We start from the raw sequence: 21,597 nt of genomic DNA, 5'->3' as shown, positions 1-21,597 counted from the left end.
CCCTACTTAACGGAAATATAGACTAATAGAATAACTACTACTAATTAAGAGGTATAATTTATGTTTTCTAGCTAGGTAAAATTCGCGGAATAATTAATATAGATATTTAGAGACCTAGAAGCAATAACTATAGCGGAAAAAAAGCTTTAGGACCTAATATAGCGAACTTTAGCAATTAAGTATATAATATAGTTTTAAATACTTACTATATAGGTTAAATGGAATAATAAAGCGCTTATAGTATAGTATAAATAGGGACTTAAGGCTAAAGTTTAGGATGTAATTATTCTAATGGAAGATATGGATACCTTAAGGGAATTAATAGATTAAGTGATTAAGATTAATAATAGGATCTTCTAAAGAGAATAGGCTAAGAAGGGCTAAGATAGAGTTCTATAGTTATATAAGACATAGAGTACGTAATAACTAAAGCTAAGTTAGAAACTATAGTATGGCGTAGAGCTAATAGACTTAAGCGGTACTAAAGAAACCTATAAGAGATAGGGAAAGTAACTATAAAAACCTAAAAGTTAAGGATTAAGTAATTATAGGACTAAGGAGTATAGGCTAAACTAAGAATTTTAATAGTGAAAGACGTTTAAGCGGACTCTATAATAAAAGTAATAGTTTAAAGACGGAGCTTATATAAATTGCGAAAAATAGGGTTATTTTGCTAGAGACTATAGAGGTGGTTAGAGTTATTACGTAGTAAAGGGAACTAGACTAATAGTATATAACACACACGTATAGAGGGATAATAGTGTACTATAAAGAACAAAAGAGTATTTAATTAGAAGTTTTGCGTTTTATTATAATAACGCATGCTAAATTTATAAAGACGCTAAGTATAGTGTAAGCTATTAGCTATAAGAGCCAGAGTTAAGAGGACTTAAAGGAACTAAAGAGTTAGATAAAGAATAAGATTAACTCTATAAGCTAGATTAAGATATTATAGTAACATACGGATAACGATTAGTAATAATAATAATGGAGTTAGAGTACTTATTAATTAATAGCGATAAGGATAGTAAAGGAACTAACTAGGGGTATCTAAACCTTAATAATGTAATAGAAGTAGAGACTAAGACCGCTATAAAGTAAGGTTTAGTAACAGGTATTATAATACCGTTAGATACGGCATCTATTACTTTATAAGACGGAAGGAGTAATATCTAGAGATAATTAAGTAAGCAGATAACTGCTAGTACTAGCTTATTACTTAATAAAGGCAAAAGGCTAAAGGCTTAAGATTCTTAAGATAGGATAAAAGATAACTAAGATTCTTAAGACGAGATAAGGTATGCTTAAGGACCTATAATAGACGTAAACTAATAAAGTAGGGTAGTAGCTTAGTTTAAGAATATATGAATAAGCTTAGGATAAGTATTCCTAACAGTATAAGATTCTTAAGACGAGATAAGTGAGATTTAAGACTCTTAAGACGAGATAAGAATACTAGTAAAGCCTAGTTAGACTAAGGCTGGAGCGCGGCTTAAGAAAGAGGCAAGCTTAGGATTAAAGAATCTAAGGGGTTAAGAATTTGGAGTATAAATAAGGATACCTATAAGCAAGAAGTAAGCGGCTTTGCTATAGATTAGAGAATCTATAATATAAATAGTAGTTAGACTAGGAGATAGATATATAGACCTAGAGGACTTACTAGTTAAATAAGATATTTAGACTAAAGATTAAGAGTTTAATACTAAGATTAAGAAGTAAGAAGACTTTAAAGATCTACTTATAAGACGCGAAAAGAAAGAAACTATAGAGGAATTTAGAGCAAGAATTACCTTATAGTAAGAAAAGAAACTAGATATAAGATTTAGTATACTAGGTTGTATAAAGGACAAAGTACCCGTATAAAGAATTACTAATAGACCTAAGATAGGCACACTAAGAGCTAAGTGGCTTACCGAACTGGAATAAGAAGAGGATCTAGGGATTTCTATTAGGTTTAAGAAACGACATATAAAAGGCTATTATAACGTAGTAATAAGAAGATACTTCCTTACGGACAGATCGTATATACTCTAGTAGCTGTACTAAAAGTGGTATAGGCAACGATATAATGATAAGTAGGAAGATTTCTATATATAGTTGGATAAAAAAGTTATCTAAAACCACTTAATTATAGAAAAAGTAATAAATTATATTAAGGGAGCCTTAATTATAATATTAAAGGATCTAAAGGAATAATTAGAGGACTAGAAAAGTAAAAGATATATTTTAGTACCTGTAAATAAAGTCGCAACGTTTAGATTAGTATGATAGAGGTTTAAACTTAAGGATAAAAACGAGCTAAGAGTTAACCTAAAGCACGCGGCATACTATACGCTATCATAGATTGCATGCGTGGATAATATATACAAAATGCATAAAAATTCAAAAGAAAAGAACTAGAAATACCTTATAAGGATATACTAGATAACAGATAAATAATAGTATAGAAATGCTAAGTATATACACAGCTAGCATCTAGCAGAAGTCTAAGAGGAAGGAAGTTTAGCACTTTAACTAAAAAGATTCCTTATGGAAGAATACTTAGATAGATGATAATGGTGGGAATATCTAAAGAATACCTATCTATAGCATATTAAAGATAAAAAGTAAACTAGGTATTGGCTAAAGAGTAAGCTAAGTGTAATAGGATTAAGTAGCTAATAGTTAGGAAAAGTAGAGGCCCATAGGACTAAAAGGAGCTAGTAGTAGAGCCTTAAACCCTTAAAGGAATTTAAGGACAATACCTAAACCTAAAAATTAAATGGTAAGATTAGCAGTTTAAAGTATTAGTAGATAGTGGAGTAATAAGGAACTATATCTTACTAGCAGCAGTTAAAAGGATAGGGCTACCACATAGGCAAAAAGAGCACCCTTATTTATTAGTAATAATTTTAGGAGATCTAATAGCCTATAGAGGAGGTATTATTAATCTTAAAACAGGACTAATTTAGATAACTATTAAAGGGAGATAAGTTAAGATATCTTTTAATATATTACCATTAGGGAATAATAAGGCAATATTAGGAATGCCTTAGTTATAGGAATATAATCTAAAGATTAATTGGGTTATAGGTTAGGTTAATATTAGAGATATATAATAATATAAGATATAATAGCAAACTAAGTTAGTATGGTATTAAGTTAGAGCAATATATAAGGAAACTAATTAAGAATTAAGTTATATACTAAAGAGATACCATAAGTATAGTAAGAAGCTATAGTTACTAGAAAGTAAAAAGCTGTTAGAGTATATAGCGTAGAACTATAAAATAGAGTTAAAACTAAGAATAAGTCTAAGGTTCTACCCAACTTATAAGTTAATAGAAAAAGAGTTATAGGCACTTAAGGAGTTTATCTAGGAAAATCTTTAAAAAGGATACATTAGACCATCGCAGTTATTAGCGAGATATCCAGTACTATTCGTACTAAAGAAGAATAGAAAACTTAGGCTATATATTAACTATAGACAGTTAAATAGCATTACTAGGAAGGATAGGTATCCTTTACCCTTAATTAGCAAGATCTAGGATAGGATAGGTAACGTGTAAATCTTTATAAAGATAGATCTAAGATAGGCGTACTATTAGATTAGAATTAAGGAAGATAATAAATAGAAGGCAGCCTTTAGGTTAAAGGAAGGACTATATAAACTACTAGTTATATAATTTAGGCTTATAAACGTACTAGCAATGTTTTAGAAGCGTATTAACAATATATTAAGAGAACACTTAGATAAATTTATTATGGTATACCTTAATAATATTATCATCTACTTAATAAGTAAGGAAGAATATAGAGAACACGTTAAATAGGTCTTAAAGAGACTATAGGAAGAATAGATGCTAGTAGTAATTAAGAAATACAAATTCTTTACTAAAAAGATAGATTTCGTTAGATTTATTATTAAACTAGGCTAACTTAGTATAGATCTAAAGAAGATTAAGGCTATAGTAAATTGGCAAGAACTAGAAAATATAATATAGTTAAGGTTATTTCTGGGGTTCTATAATTACTATAGAAGGTTTATAGCTTATTAGTTAAAGAATATTAAGCTACTTATAAGATTAATAAAAAAGGAAGAACTATAGGTATAGGGAGAGGAATAAAAGGAACTGTTTAAAAAGATTAAGTAGTTATTTACCTAGGAGCTAGTCCTTAAAATCTATTAACTATAGTTAGAGACAGTAGTTAAAACAGATACATTAGACTATATACTAGGAGCGTGCTTTCTATAGAAATATAAAGATAGATAGCACCTAGTGGTATACTATAGTTAAAAGATAACACTACCGGAACTAAACTATAACATCTATAATAAGGAGTTATTAGGTATAGTTATAGCACTAAAAAAATAGAGATTATTCTTATAAGGTATAGAAAAACCATTTATAGTTAAAATGGATTATAAGAACCTAATAGGGTTTCTAATAATAAAAGAACTTAATTATAGACAGGTTAGATAGGCGGAGATGCTTATAGAATACCATTTTAAGATTTAGTATACTAAGGGTATAAAGAATATATAAGCAGACGCTCTAAGTAGAAAGGCTAAACTATAAAACGATAAAAAGCTATTAGGGGTTTTATTGCGAAGGGATATAGATAAATTAATTAGATATAATTATCCGAAAATTATAGTAATATAAGAAGAACAGATCTATAATTTACTAGAGAGTAATTAGATATAAAAGATCCTAGACGTATAAACAGAGGATCTAGACTTAGAGCAGTATAAAAATTAAGAAGCGACGTACGTACCAAGGTCTATTATAAAGGAATTTATTAAGTTATTTTATAAAGGACTAACTTAAGGATATAACGGAGCTATAGGCTTAGTGTTAAGACTTTAAGAGGAGTATATTATTAATAGAATCTAGGGACTAGCTAGGCAAGTTATAAAAGAATATCTAAATTGCTAAAGAAATAAACTAATAAGGCATAAGCCGTATGGAGAGCTATAACCTATTAAAATACTAGAGAGACTATAGGAGGTTATATTATAGGACTTTATTATTAAGTTACTAAAGTTAAGAGATCCTATNACNNGATNAGATTATAANNNNATNTTAGTAATANTAGACAAGCTTATAAAGTAGGGATACTTTATAGCATATTTAGAAGAAATATTAGCGGAAGATATCGCTAGAATCTATATTAAAGAAGTATTTATAAGATATAGAGTACTAAGTAAAATTATATTAGATAGAGATTTAAGATTTATAGCAGTATTCTAGGAAGTATTCTTAGTAGAGTAAAGAGTTTAAGCAGTAACTTTTACCGTATATTATTTATAGACAGACGGTTAAACGGAAAGATTAAATTAGATACTAGAATAGTATTTAAGGCATTATATTAACCATATATAGAATAATTAAGTATTACTATTACTAGTTATATAGTTTATATATAATACAACACTATAAGAAGGAATAGGCACGTTACTATTTAAGGCGAATTACGGATATAAGCTAAGGACCTTATTATCGCTACGTTAAGTAAAGAAGATAAGTAGTATAGCTAAGTAAAGAATAAAGAGTTTAATAAATCTTTATATAAACCTTACGGAAATAGCTAAGGTAGTACAGTAAAGGATAAAAAAGTACTATAATGCTAAGAGATCTAAAGGACTAAATCTTAAGGAGGGAGATAAAGTATGGCTACTATATAAAAATTTTAAGAGTTAACAACTAAGCAAGAAGTTAAACTACGTTAGACTAGGACCTTTTAAAATTATATAAAGAATTTTATTAGTTATATTTAAATTAAACCTACTAGCTAGAATAAAAATCTACCCTATATAGTATATTGCAATGCTAGAGCTAGCACATGGAAATATTAAGCCACCGGTTTATAAAGTAGACACATATAAAGGATAAGAGGAAGATAAATAGTAAGTTTTAAAGATCGTTAGTTATAAGGATATAGACGATAAAATATAGTATAAGGTAAAGTAAATAGGCTATAATAAGACTACCTAGAAGCTACTAAAGAACCTAAAAAACGCTATAGGAAAGGTATAGGAGTATTAAAAGAGAAAAGGTTAGGTAATATTAATAAAGAAGAATCGCTAAAGAATAAGTCACCTAAAGGGGACCTAGGAAGAACTACTGCTAAACTACTTAGAGTTGTTTCCTTCTCTATTAGAAGAGAATCCGTTCTTTTATTACTAAGTTTCTATAAACCTTATTTTATAAGTTTCTACTCCTTAGAATAAACCTTCTTGCGAACTTTCTTAAGACAAACTAACTAAGTAGAAGCAGTAAGATAAGAGTTAAAAGCCCGTTATTAAGCATCAGCAGCCTCTTTTTTAGCGTTATATAAACGATAAAGTTCTATTAAGGCGATAAATAGCTTATTATTAAGCTTTATAGCAGCAAATTAAATATAAAACCCTATAATAAATTACTTAGGGAACTTAGCGTTAGAAATTAAGCGAATATTATAAGACGATTAAATATTTGCTTTAGTGCACTCTAAATAAGAGAACGGTTATTAAGATAAAGGACTCGCTAACGTAATATAGACTAACCCCTCTTTCGCGCAACAAGAACACGGAGATAGTATTACTTCACTAAGTAATAGTATAGAGGAGACTATATATGTATAATAAAGAGTTAAAGAAGAAGAAGGTGCTTTAGGTATTATAAGTAATAATATTAAACAAATTAATTAGATAGATATTATACCTCTAATAAACAACTTAGAGATGCTAGGTATCTTTAAGGACAAAGATAAAGAGGAGGGAGATAGTGTTACGAACGCTTTAAGTACAATATTATGACTATTTGGAGAGAAGTTGGAAGAAGCTAGTTGGTTAATATAAGTACGGTCTAAGATAGAACCCGTGGAACTATGTAATAAGGAATAGTAAGTAGAGTTACGTAATATAATCTATATAATCTATATAATTTATAAAATCTGTAATAGAGCGAATAGAGCAGATAGAGCAGACAGAGTAACGACTTTCTTAGGAGTATGGTTGTGTATTTAAGGACCCTTAGTCCCTACCTAGATAGTTCCTTCCTTATAGTGATTCTTAGAATATAATTAGAGTTAATCTATTAGGCAACTACTCCACTAGTTATTATTACGTTGTTGACTTCTGGCAATACCTATATACCTAGCCTATTAACGAGTCCACCGTAGTTCCTACTATAAGGCTCCGTTATATTAATTATCTAATTCTGATTTACTTAAGACTACCTTAGAAGTATCTTAGCCCACTTAGACCTCGCACGCCTACGCTTTTAACATTTAATTTAATACTCTTAAATACCGCGGCTAGCTTCTTTAGGATATATAGTATCGCTTACATAATAAACAGGTACTAAATACAAAGGTAAAGGTTTCCTAGGTTTATTAGTATAGAGCTAATCTATAAGTAAAGGACTATAAGAAGCTCTAGCTCTATAAGCGCTGCTATTAAAAAAAGGCTTATGGTACCTAGCTCTTTAATGCAATCTCTACCTTATTAATTATATCTCATTTAAAAAAGACCTATAGAATAACTGGAGCCGGCGGGGATTCTAACTTTATCTTATTATAAGGACAAAGTTCTACTTACGCAGGCTTTATATAATGTAGTCTTCTTCTACTGCTATTTAACGATCTTAAATATAAAAAGGACCTTATTAACATAATTATTGCCTATGATTTTAGCTTTGCGACTATTTAAAATATATAATTTTAATAGCTTCTTATTTTTAGCCAACCTAAGATTAAAGCAATCCTTCTATCCTCGCATACTATAATTAGGGGCTAGGTAATGGATATATTTTAGTTAAGGAAGACACAGATTAAGGACAAGATTTTATATGTAAAAAGTAAAATCAACCTCTTACTTAATAGCTGGCGCTCTCTAAATTATAATAAGTATATGGCGATATATGCTTACTTTATTAGTGAGGAGTATAAGCTTAAGTACTGTCTTCTAGGTTTCCGGAAAGTAAATGGAGTAAAATCTGGCTAATTAATTGCAGAAATTATAGCTAATATTATTAATAACTACGAGATTAGCTAGAATCTTGGGGTGTTTATAATAGATAATGCTACGGATAATAATACTATGCTAAAGGAGCTAGCAACTTAGTTTAATATTAATGTTGGCTATTTACGCCTGTGATATCTTGGTTATATTATTAACCTAGTTATTAAGGCCTTACTATTTAGTAAGGGTATTACTAAGCTTAAGTAGAAGCTAGCCGGTGCTTTATACGATAAAGTATTTAAAATTTAGAATAGTATAGGCCTAATTGGCAAGCTCTATAATATTTATATCTATATTAACTATAATTTAATAAAGATAATAATATTTAGAGAGTGCTAGGAGGAAGACTTCCAATATTACCAGCTTTTTGTAGATAGAGGAATTTAGTGGAATTTAACTAAGGCTATAATTTCTTATAATATATCCTGTTTCTTTTATTTATATAACGGTACTAAAGTATATTACCTACTACATTGCCGCTATATCGCCATAATATGCCGTATATTGCCATTATGCCGTATATTACCATTATGGGTTACTATAGGGGTATTATACTACGCGCTATTTCTAGGCTCTTTGCGGCCGTAATATGCGGTATAAGTTACTAGCTGGCAACTTATACCGCATATTCCTATAGTAGCGCTTATAGTAACCTATATAACTTAAGCATACTATATAATAAGCCTTGGCGGTTAGCTGTATATATTTATTTATATTAGTTTTAGCAACCCCTTCTTCTTCTTAATTTAGTATTATAAAGATAGTAATTATTTAAGGCTCGGTTTAAAGCCATTCGTCTAGGTTATTACAATTTATATTAGCTATTATACTAATAAATGCTAGCAATTAAACTACATGCTACTATTACCCTTTACTAAACCCGCTGGAAACTTCTAAACTAGTAGGGTGCCTATAACCTTTAATAAGACTTTCTATAAGAGGCCAATTAGGAGGACCTAATTAGGTAGTAAAAAATACTAGTTCCCTTTTAGGAGCTTTATAAATAAAAGGAAGGTTAAGCATAGACAGTTAATTAAAAAGGACAATATAACGCACTATAGAGAGTTCTCTATAGTATAAACTTTATATATAATGTTCTTAAGAAGGCGTAAAAGGAGATTAATAAGTCTAATACCAATTTTAAACGAACTAAGCACTATAATACTAGTATTAACACGGCCTGGCTAAAGCTTAAGAAGTACTTTAAGCTAACAGATTTCTCACCTCTTTACGTTATAGCTATTGTCCTTTACCCTATATAGCGATTTAAGTACTTTAAGGATAAGTGGGTAGAGTATCTAAGTTGGGTTAAGACCGTAAGGAAGATATTTAAAGACCTTTTTTTAAGTTATTATAAAAAGGTTCCTAATGTTAATTCCGCCTTTAACTTTAAGAATTAGCTAAATAATGTAAAATCTTTCTACCTTATATATAACATATTCTTAGTTAATTACCTATTACGGAAGTATTATAAGCAGAAAAAGAAGGATATAGATAGTCTAGAGCTTAATACCTATCTAAGGTCTTTTAATTGCTAGCTTCTATTAATTAAGGACCCGCTTATATAGTAGAAGGAACATTAAACTAATTTTCCTATTCTTATACGTATAGCATTTAATATATTTTTAATACTAGCAATAAGTAGTAAGGTAGAACGCGTGTTCTTAGCGGCCAAAAGGCTTATTATAGATAAGCGAAATTACTTAGGAGTAGAGGTTATAGAGGCTAGTAAGTGTTAGAGGCACTAGCTAAAGGCAAATCTTATAAATTAAAGTAAATTCTAGTGAATTCTTGTAATTAATGAGCTTAATATCTTACCTTTTATTCTTTCTGCTACTGCATCGCGGTATGTTGCTAGGACAACCCCCTAGCCAAATAATTAATTGGAAGTTCAATCAAATCAGCCGTTAATTAGGCTAGCTTCAATTAAATACGGCCCGTGCGTCAATCAATCAAATATCCCGCCAATCAATCAGGATATTTGATTGTTGGCAGCACTGGTGACATTCGAAGCTATCGCATGCTTATAATAGATAATCACTTAAGCCACGTTACCTGGCAGTTTATTGAGTATACGCTGTTGCATAAGATCGTTCTAGTTGCGCTCCCACCTCATTTAACGCACAAGCTTCAGCCACTAGATGTAAGCTGTTTTGGACCTCTTCAGTACTACTACGGCGTAGAGGTAGATAACTTCTATCATTATAGCCATGCAGGAATTAACAAAGAGTATTTTATAAAGCTCTACCCTATGGCGCGCGCCAAGGCGTTCACTTATAAGACGATTTGTAGCGCCTAGAAAGCTACAGGTCTTCTACTATACAATCCTACCGCTATCTTAAAGACTCTACCACGTATAGAGGCCTCCGCAAGCCCTAAAATGAGCTAGTTAATTGCGATTATAGACCGTCGAACCCTAAAGACCCCTAGGACTGTAGAGGACCTTAAGTCTCTACGAAATTAAATCACCAAATCAACTACCGAGCGACCAGACGGTATGCTTGAAACCCCTATTCAGCGACGCGTTAAAAAGCTGTTTAAAGCTGCTGTTGGCTTTGCTACTAATGCATAAATACAGAGAGAAGAGAATAAGCGATTTCAGAAGTATAAGATAGATAATGTTACGGCACTGGCAGAACTTGGCAGAACTTCGCGGTCACGTGACTAGAGGACCGCATAAAAGAACCCTACTTTAACCGGCGCTGCTCTTCTTCTCCTTTCCTTTCTCTAGCTTTAGATCCTCGTTTATAGACTACCAATCGTACAGGCTTGCGCGTCCCTCTTGCTGTACTCATGCCTTAATTAACTGAGTCGCTAACATTATCTAAAGCTTAACTACCCTTTTTTCCTAAGAAGGAACTTAAATATATTTATAAACTATAAACTAGAACAGAATATAGAATTAGACCTAAAGAATATTACTAGAACTAAAAGAATAGAAAAGAATAATAAGACCTATAGAATACGCATAAACTAAAACCTCTATAGAATCCTACTAGAGGTTACCCTAATAACTATACTATAATGCCAAGAAATATAGCAGCCGGTAAAGCAGCTATAGGACCCTTAAATACCTCTAATGGTGAAATAGCAACTAACTTAAACTCCTAAGTGGAGCTTATAGCAGCCAATGCCGAAATTAAACGACTTTAAGAGCTGCTTAAAGCCAGAGAACCCCCTACGCCTAGTAAGAAATTATTAGACACCTAGAGACTTACTATAGTCCTTAAGGCTCTAGCCTAATATATAGCATTAGCATTATTGCGGTCTATAAAGGTTACGGACCCCCTATTACTTATAAACGGAACTAACCCTATATTTAATAATTAGAAGCTTTAATTATAGAATAAGCTTAAAGTTAATGCGGACTACTTCCCTACTACTTAGGCTAAAATGGCCTATATCTTTGGCCGTACCGGCGGGGATATATAGACGCACTTACGTCCGTAGTACGTATAGGACTTAGCAGAGCCCTTCCTCTTTAAAAAAGAGATAATTGTTTACCTATCTTTTATTTATAAGGACCCCTTTAAAGTATAGAACGCCCGACTTAATTATAAAAGCCTAAATATAAAAACAACAGAGACCTTCTCGGCCTTTTAGACCCGCTTTCTATACCTAGCCGGCTAAGCTTAAATTCCTTAGGAAGATCTAATGCTAGACCTATTTAATAAGCTTACCCTAGACCTGCAGCGAGCCGTACTACTAGTTTTTACTACTATATAGACGCTAAAGGAACTTATAGACTAGTGCTTAGCTATTAACTAAGGCCTCTACTAAATTAAGATACGCGCCGAACGGTATAAAGCCAGAAACCCCTTAAATCAGACTATAAGCAATATAAGAACGGCCCGTAATACCCTAGCACGATCGGCAACCCCTATAGCACTACCTGTATAGCCCACCGCCAATTTAGCAGCTAGCTATACGGCTAGCCCTACTATAGGTCTAGCGAATGCTCGGCCTATATATAGCAACCCCCGTATATAGGCCCTTAGTAATTAAGGAGCTTGCTTCTCTTATAGATAGAAAGGTTACTATATAAAGGATTACTTAATAAACGCGAAAGCGGACAAGGTTCTATTAATCTAGAAGGATAGCGCGGAGTCGGAAAAAGAGGAACCCTAGAGGAAGACTTCTCTCTAGGGTTAAAAGGGATTAATATATTAGATGTTAATCTAGGTTAGTTAGTTAGTAAAAAAAGCTGCAGTATCCCTTATACTTTATTCTATAATAAATACTAAGTTTTAACCTCTACTTTAGCTAACTCTAGAGCAAATGCCTTTGCCTTAATAGATACCTAGTATGCTATAAAGCTGGCTAACTTTCTAAATGCACCTATTAAAGAACTGCCTAAACTAATTCCTATCTATAGGTACAATGGGCGGATAGGACCACCCATTACGACTATCTTGCGGATTTACCTCTATGTTAATAGACAAAGGCAGTATAACACCCCCTTCCTTATTACGGACCTAGGTAGCCACAATATAATCTTAAGACGAAAATAGCTAGCCTATTTAGGCTTACAGCTTAATGTACGGAGTAGATGGCTTACCTAGCCTAAAACCCTACCCCTAACCCCTTCCCTTATAAAAGAAATTAGCATTATAATAGAAAACCTTATACGGCCCTAGATTAATACTATTTACTAGGCTAATGCTATACGTAGGGACTAGGCCTTTAAGAAAGATATACAGCTTAATTTATAACGGATCCGTATACTATATCGCCCCCAGACTACCTATATCACGCCACCCGTATCAAAAACCTAGGAAGTTAGTAGTAACCTAAAAAAGCCCCCTATAGAGAGCTTAGGCCCTATATAGCTACGAAGAATAGTAAGGGATGTTAGACGTTATACTAAACTAATAGATTAAAGGGATAACCTACGGAAGATAGAATAGGAGCTAAGAAAGATTATAAACCCTAAACCGTAAAATATGGTCCGGAAAACGGCTGTAAGGAAACTAGCGGACCTCCTACTAGTTAATGTCTGCTGTATTAGTGCTGTAGGATTCTACTAGAACTTAGTTTAGCCTAATACTGTCGCCTTTACGATAAGCTTATATAAAATTAATTAAATAATTAAGGAAAAGGGAAATAAGCTTAGTAGATAAGAAAGTAAGCTTATAGATAAGGAACTAGTAGAACAAAAGCTACCCTATTAACACTAGAAATTTAAGGACGTATTCTCTAAAGTAGCGTCTAATATACTTCCACCTTACTAACCATATAACTATAAGATTAAGATTAAGCAGGGTAAAGAAAATACCCTTAGCTTTAGCCCCCTCTATAAGCAGTTTATTACCGAATTATAGGCTATAAAGTAGTATCTTATTAATAACCTAAATAAGGGCTTTATTGGGCCTAGCTAAGCCCCTTTTACCTTACCTATTTTCTTTATTAAAAAGCTAAATAAAGGACTCCGCTTCTATATTAACTACTATAAGCTAAATAATATAACCCGCAAGGATCGCTATCCGCTGCCCCTATTTAATAAGACTCTAGCCCAAATAAGTAGAGCTAAGGTCTTTATAAAGCTTAATATCCGCCAGGCCTTTTACTAAATTAGGATGGACCCCAGGTCTAAAAATCTTACTATATTTTAGACCCGTTACGGAACGTATAAATATAAAGTGCTCCCTTTTAAACTAACTAACGGACTAGCTACGTACTAGCGGTATATAAACAATATACTCTTTAACTACCTTAACAATTTCTATACAGCCTATTTAGATAATATTATAATCTACTCTAAGAATAAGCTAAAATATAAGGAGCACGTCTATAAAGTCCTATAACGGCTCCGCGAGGCTAGCCTCTAGGTCGATATTAAGAAGTCAGAATTTAGTGTTAAGCGTATAAAGTACCTAGGTTTTATTATTAGTATAAACGGAATTAAAACCGACCTAAAGAAAACGGCCGCAATTAACCAGTGGGCACCCCTACGGACCGTAAAGGGGGTATAATCCTTTTTAGGGTTTTATAACTTCTACTAACGCTTTATTAAGAACTACAGCAGAATCGCCCGGCCTCTTAACCATCTTACTAAAAAAGACTAGCCCTTCTACTTTAACGCTATATATAGGCAGGCCTTTAATAAGCTTAAGAAACGGCTGGTATCGGCTCCCCTACTTGCCTATTTTGACCTAAAACGGCCCTTAATGCTAGAAACTAATACTTTAGACAGCGCGATAGCTGGTGTTTTTTCCTAGAAGCAACCGGACGGAAAGTAGCACCCTATTATATACTATTTAAAGACTATAATAGATGCTAAGCTGAATTACCACATCCATAATAAAGAAATGCTGGCTATTATCTCTAGCTTTTAGCACTAGCGTGTATAGCTAGAGGGGACCCCTAAGCTAATTAAGGTAGTTTTANATNATAAGGCCCTAGAATACTTTATAATAACTAAGGCCCTTANGGCCNNGTAGGCACGCTAGGCGGATACCCTATCTTAGTTTAACTTCTTAATTATTGTTAAACAGACGATCAGGAATAAGAACTCTGTTTTATTAAAGAGGGCTCTAGAAGCTCTCTTATATACATTAGGTAGGTCCCAAATACAATAACGACGACGTCGTCATGTAGTAGGTCATAGTTAAGAGAAACAGGTAATGAGACGTTCGATAAGATATACGAGCTCAAGATACGAGACAACTAAGACATAGTTCGTATAGACGATCTAGGTCGTCAAACAGTATTACGATGGTAGTAAGGAACTTCGATTTAGGTTAATATACCCCCCTAGCTGCACAGAGCTTTCTAGGCTGCTGTAGAAATACTAAAAAGTCACGATAGTAATTTGGTGTTAAGTTAAAGGAAATCCTCTATATATTTACCTTGCCTAAATATTATTTAAATTAAATTAAATTAGATCCTTAATATTAATGAGGTTTAATTACTAAACAAACGTCTTATGCTTTTAACGAGGTAGAGCCTTTATTAGGCCGTCTACTATTATATCCGCAGTAGGCACCCATTTAATATTAATGCTTCCTTTACAAACTTCCTGGCGGAGCTAGTAGTAATAGATATTGACGTATTAAAGCTTAGTATTAAGCTCCGCGTTGCTTTTAGTAAGTAGTTAAATTATCTACAGGTTATTGTAATATATTATTTGCTTCTTATTAGGGTTAAATCTAATTTCTTTAAAGAATTGCTACTACTAAATTAACTTAGTAGCTATATGCGACAGGGCTAGAAGCTCTGCTTCCGTACTTAATTTTATTACTAACTTCTGCTTTATAGATCGCCAGTTAATTAGCCCTCTAAATAAGGTAAATAAATAACCTTCTGTGCTCTTTCTACTCACTAGGTTGTTACTAAATAATATATCACTAGCCCTTACAAAGATCTAGTTTATTATATTCTTCTTTAAGTACTTAATTACAAGAGTCTTGGTTTAATTAAGGTAGGTAATTACCCTTATAGCAGCTGCGTTATAAATTAGTAATGGATTTTATAAGAATTCTGACAGCTTACTTGCTATTTTTGCTATATCTAGATAAGTAATATTGGCTGTATAGAGCATAGATCCGACTTTCCTCTAATAGGCATAGGTATCCTACTTAGAGGCTTGCTCTGGATTAGGCTTAAGTTCCTTAATACCCATTAGTGTATATATCTTGCGATAATCTTTAACTTTAAAGCTTATTATAATTTTATTAATATAGGAATCCTAGCTAAGCCAGAGCTTCCTATTCTTTTTATTGCGGATAATTTAAATTCCTAAAAACTAGGTAAGGTCACCTAGGTCCTTTATCTCGTACTTTCTTATAAGGTGCTCCTTAAAGGTTTAAAGCTTAAGTAGATCTTTCTTCCTAAATATAGCTATAATATTATTAATGTAGAAGAAGACTATTAGCTAATCGTTATAATATAGGCAAGGTTCCTCCGCCACTAGCTTTAAGCCTTCCTTTTTTAGCGTTATTATTAAGTTACCGTGTTATAGTAGAGGTAATCGCCTTAATCCATAAAGCGCTCTTTAGAGAAGTAGGCACTTACCCTTAACTAGAAATCCATCTAAACACTTAATATATATAACCTCGTTAATTATACTGTTTGTAAATATATTAACAGTATTACCTTACTAGCAGTCTAGGTTAAATATTGCAACAATAGCCATTAAGGCTCTAAACAATCTTGCTACTAAAGTTATAGTATAGGTGTTCTTATAAACTAACTCTTATAGATTACCTCATGCGTAAAGACGAGCTTTAAACCTCATTAGATATCCATTAATATTAGTCTTATATATAAATACCCAGATAATAGGCACTGTTTTGGTATAAATTGTCTCGTTAACGACTTAAAACGTTCCTTAATTTTAAAGGTCCGTATATTCCTTTTGGGCAGTAGCCGCGAACTCTTCCTTATATTAATGTCTTTAAAGCTCCTTTTAATTCCTAGGCGGCGGTAGGAGCTAATCGCGGTATAGCTTTTTATAAAATATAAGCCCTATATTAAAGGCTAATCTTTAAGCTAGAAGGCTCTAGTCGGTAACGTTAGTAAGAAAGCCTACGTAGATCTTTAATCGTCCTTTAAGTCTCTTTCCTTTAACCACGTTTTGCTCTCCTATATTGCCATTAATCTTCTTCTTTAGCTTAGCTTTATTAGTTAGAACTAGAATATAGTACGGCTTCTTTACTAAGGTGTTTAAGGACGGTAGTAAAGGCTCCGGTAAGTTAGGTTCTAGTGTCTTATTTAGGGTAGAAAGCCCTAAAGCTAAGTCGTCTTTAGAGCTTAAATCTTATTACTTACTACTTTTAATATTAGGCTCTTCCTTATTTCCACCAGATTCTACCTATTATCTCCCTTTAGTATTAACTTAAATCTCATCTTAAGTCTTATTGCTTTTATTAGACGACAATTCCAATTTGTCTTAGAGATCCTATATTTAATAGATATTAATAATTTCTAATATTTAGTTAGTTCTAACTCAGAGTATATTTACTAGATCTAGCTGTAAGTTATTATAAAGCAACCGCTTATTAAACTTTACGTCTCTAGTTTTTATAACCTTTTTTTGACTAGAAATATAGATTTAGAATATATTTGTCGAATTATATCCTACTAGATATCCTATATAGGCCCTTAGCGCGAGCTTATTTAGGCGTAAAATATTATACTTAAGAGGGTAGGCCCTATAGCCGTAAACTTATAGGTGGCCTATATTTAGTTTTAGTAGTAATATACCTATAGCTAACTAGATTCTTTTAAAAGGCGTCTACCACCCAAGTCTTCTACTAGGCGTTTAATTAAGTAGATAGGCAGCTGCTTTGTAAACTTTAGGATATAGCTCCTCTAGTAGATAAGCCTTAATTCTTATACACCGAGCCTTCTATATAATTACCCCCCCCAGATTATTCCGCTGGACCGTTTTATAATTAAGTATTAGGTGCTAATCTTTTGATACTAATTCCTTATTTAGCTGCCTATTCCTTAAATTCGCCTATAAGAGACGTCTCTCTATCTATATAGATAATGGCTACCTTAAAGCTATATTGTCGTTCAATGATATTGCAATATTTAATAACAATTTGGGTAAGGGACGACTTCTTAGCCATTATCTCTACCTTATTTATTCGCGTTGCGTCATTAAGGAAGTATACCGCGTACTTATTATTATTAAATGCGACTATTCCGGGTATTAAATTAAGGTGGATTCTATAAAAAGGAACTAGTAACTAAGTTAAAGGTCTTCTAGATACTACCTTATAAGCTTTACTTACTCCACACAATTCATATTCTACCGTCGTTGGGCCTTTTATAATCGCGCCCGTTACTAACTAAGGTAGTTACTTAATCGCGTCTTTTTCTACATGGCCTATTTACTAGTGCTATATATAGCCTTCTGCCTAATTTAGCAGAGGCTTTAATAAATGCTTTATTGGCTTTAATTAAGTCGTAAATGAAGCCTTAGGTAAGTCACTTTTTGGCTTATTATATTTAATAGTGTTTTAACCACAGTGGCGGCCACAGTAGGCGTATATCTCGTCGTCGCTATAGAAGAGAGTGTTCTCTTTATTATTCTAGTAGACTCCCTTATTATTAAGCTTATTAAGACATACTAAGTTAGTATAAAAGCCTAGTATAAAGGCTGCTCCTAAGAGCTATATCTATCTCTTCCCTTTTAGGTTATTAATTGTAACTATAGCTATACCATAGCCTACGATTTCTTCTATATGCGAGCCCGTGTAGACGCGTTTTATTATAGGCTTAATATCGCTAATAAACCTAGCTCTATTATTAAAGACGTGTAGGCTAGTTCCTAAGTTAAGAATTACACTATCGCAAAGCTTGTAATTGGAAGTTGTGTTATTAGATCCTATATAATAAACTATAAAGTTTCCAGTAGGCCCTTATAAGCTCTAATTACTGCCTTTTTTTGGCTTTTTGTTGGCTTAATCGTCCTTTTTATTGGCTTAATTGTCCTTTTTAATTTGCTTAATACGAGCTTTAATTTTAGGCGTTGTATTAGCAATCTTCTTATCTACCTTCTTCTGAATTTTATTACTTGGTTTAAACTATAATAGGTAAGGAATCAACTCTATAATATACTAGCATTTATTAAAGTAGTAACGCTTTCCATATAGGCACTCTGGCGGCAGTTGCCTTTTCTTCTTCTACTTATCTGCTAACGATTAAGGCTTTAATTTAGGCTTTAAATTTAGTGACTTATCTTTAAAGGTAACTCCGAAGGATTCTCCTTATAGGGTTTTGCCCTTTTAGGCGAGGTCCGTATAATAGTGGTTTTGGTATATTTTAACCAGTTTAAAGAAGGTAAAAAGCGTCTTCTTCTCCTACTTACGCTTATTAAGCTCGTTCTTCCAATATTCTGACCAGCTTAGTATAATTAATTTAACTATATATGCGAAGTCTTTCACCAAACGATTACTATCTACCTTAGGTAGAGCTTGCTCCTTGCACTCTATATATACCTTCTCCCACTCTTATAACCAGATCTTAAAGTTCTGGTTCTAAGGCGCCTTCTTAAGCTTTGCATATTAAGTGGCTATTTAAAGCTTTTGGGCGTGGTTAGTTAGAGCAATTCTCTTCTTAAGAGATACCAAGACGTTATAGGTGGTGGTGCATTTAAACGTGTAGATAAGATAGGTATATAAGATAGAGCTTAGGATATAACTGCATAACGTATTAAGAGCTAACAGCTATTTTCTATATAGCTTTATATTGTCCCTATAGTCGGCTTTAAGCGTACAGAGCTCCTCCTTCTCCTCTTTATCTAAGTCCGCGAGCTTCGTCTTCCCCCGGCTATTGGCATCCTTAAGTAAGGCTCAAATAGGTTCTTTAAGCTATGGCAGATCGGTCTTAGGTGTTAATAGGTCAACATACTTCCAGAGACAATTGTTATTCGCTTTTAACTTAATAACCTTAATCCATTTATCCTAATTGTTTAGGCTTGCAAGAATAACGGATAATATAATAACGGGAGGGGTTTCTTATTAAGAAGTCATTATAGGTAGTTATCTATAATTAAGATAATAATTAAAATTAATGGGAATAAAGGCTTTGGAATCAAAGATGATACAGTAAACGGCCCGGGCTTATAACTGTTAAACGAACGATTAGGAATAAGAACTCTGTTTTATTAAAGAGGGCTCTAGAAGCTCTCTTATATACATTAGGTAGGTCCCAAATACAATGACAACAACGTCGTTATGTAGTAGGTTATAGTTAAAAGAAATAGGTAATAAGACGTTTGATGAGATATATAAGCTCAAGATACGAGACAACTAAGACATAGTTTGTATAGACGATCTAGGTCATTAGACAGTATTACGATGGTAGTAAGGAACTTTGATTTAGGTCGACAATTATATATAGACTAGGCGCTATAAACCGTGCGGACGCTTTTATAAGGCGCGAGCAAGACTTAGATAACTAGACGGCTGTAAAGATCTTATTACGGACCTAGACGCTACTATAACCAGAATACCTTAACCCCTAAATATGGGCAGAACTAAGCACGGACTCCTTAGGCGCCAAGATATATCCTATTAACTCCTCTAAACTTAACCTTATTAATAAACTACTATAGGCCAACTAAACGACCCCCTCTCTATAGGAATACCGTAAAAAGGTAAAGAATGTTGCTAGCCTATAGTCCCTTAAAAACGGACTACTTAAGTACTAGAAACGGCTAGTAGTAGCTAAGGAACAGAACTTATAGACCCAGCTTATTGCCAAAGCTTATACCTAGGTCTTTATGGCCTACCCTAGAAAAAATAAAACCTATAAGATTATTAGTAACCGCTGCTACTGGCCCGAAATAGTTATAAATATTAACCATTATATACAGAACTGCGACAGCTGCTATAGATCTACAATTCCATAAAATAAGACCCTAGGACTATTAAAACCTCTCCTAATACCTAACCGCCCCTAGTAGCATATCTCTATAGACTTTTATAAGCTACTAATAGACCACGACGGATATAATATGGTTATAATTCTAGTTAACCGCTTTAGCAAGCGCCCGTTCTTAATTCCCTATTATAAGAATATTAATGCTAAGGAGGCGGCCTAACTGTATATCTACTACGTCTACCGCATTTATAAACTACTAGATACTATTATATCTAATCGCGGCCCGTAATTTATATTAGCCTTTTAAAACGAGTTTACCCGGATCCTAGGTATTAGGCTAAAGCTCTTTATAGTATACTACCCCTAGACAGATAGCTAAACGGAGATTATAAATTAATATTTAGATTAGAGACTCCGGCCTTTTATTAACTACTTTTAAAACAACTAGGGCGAACTACTACCCCTAATAGACTACGCCTAGGCGACCCTACTCTATAACTTTATAGGATTTGCACCTATCTAACTAGAAATAGGGTCTTTACCCTAAATAAGCTTTGACTGGGATAGATTAGAAGAACCATGGACTATACGCGAGAAACTGTTTTATAAGGAAGCCTAGCAGTACGCTAAGCGCTTAGANGGAGCCTAGATAGTAGCCTATACAAATCTAAAAAAGGCCTAAAAATTAATAGAATAGTAGGTAAATAAGTATAGGCGCAAACCTAACTTTACCGTAGGTAATATAGTCTAGGTTATAATAAAGAACTAAAAGACGGAACGGCCTAGCCGTAAGCTAGACTATTAGATAGCGGGACCATATAAGGTCCTTAAGAAGATAGGTAACTTGTATAAAGTAAAGCTCCCAGATTCGATTAAGGTTTACCCTATTTTCTCGCCAGATAAGCTATAAAAAGCTGCAAATGACCTATTGCCTGGATAAAAGAACAAACCTCCCCTACTAATTTAAGTTAATAGCGACAATAAATGGGAAATTAAAGAAGTACTAGCCTATAAACTAGTAAGAAAAACGCTAAAGTACCGCGTTAGTTAGAAAGGCTATAACCTAGATCCTACCTAGTACCCTATATAGAACTTTATTAGCAGTCCCTATAAGCTTTAAAAATTCTATAACCGCTACCCTAATAAACTAGGACCCCTAAAGTACCTAGACAAGTAGATAGAATACTAGTATAGTAAAGATAATAAGCTACCGGAAGAACATAAAGATAAGAACGCCCTATAAGCATAATACGGACTACAAAACCTAAGGGCAG

The 21,597-nt window shown here is 33.0% G+C and overlaps 1 protein-coding gene across 1 annotated transcript; it reads left to right on the top strand.

Annotated features, from left to right (window-relative positions):
* The first annotated feature begins 9,995 nt into the window (after positions 1–9,995).
* Positions 9,996–10,293, top strand: K441DRAFT_712111 (CENP-B protein). The gene has a single exon (XM_067653914.1). It carries the CDS (start codon positions 10,008–10,010, stop codon positions 10,284–10,286), a length of 279 nt encoding a protein of 92 aa, XP_067506392.1. The 5' UTR covers positions 9,996–10,007; the 3' UTR covers positions 10,287–10,293.
* Positions 10,294–21,597: the final 11,304 nt, after the last annotated feature.

This window comes from Cenococcum geophilum (assembly GCF_001692895.1).
Source record: "Cenococcum geophilum 1.58 unplaced genomic scaffold K441scaffold_11, whole genome shotgun sequence".
In the NCBI taxonomy this organism is placed as follows: domain Eukaryota; kingdom Fungi; phylum Ascomycota; class Dothideomycetes; order Gloniales; family Gloniaceae; genus Cenococcum; species Cenococcum geophilum.
This window is presented reverse-complemented; position numbering and strand designations above follow the sequence as displayed.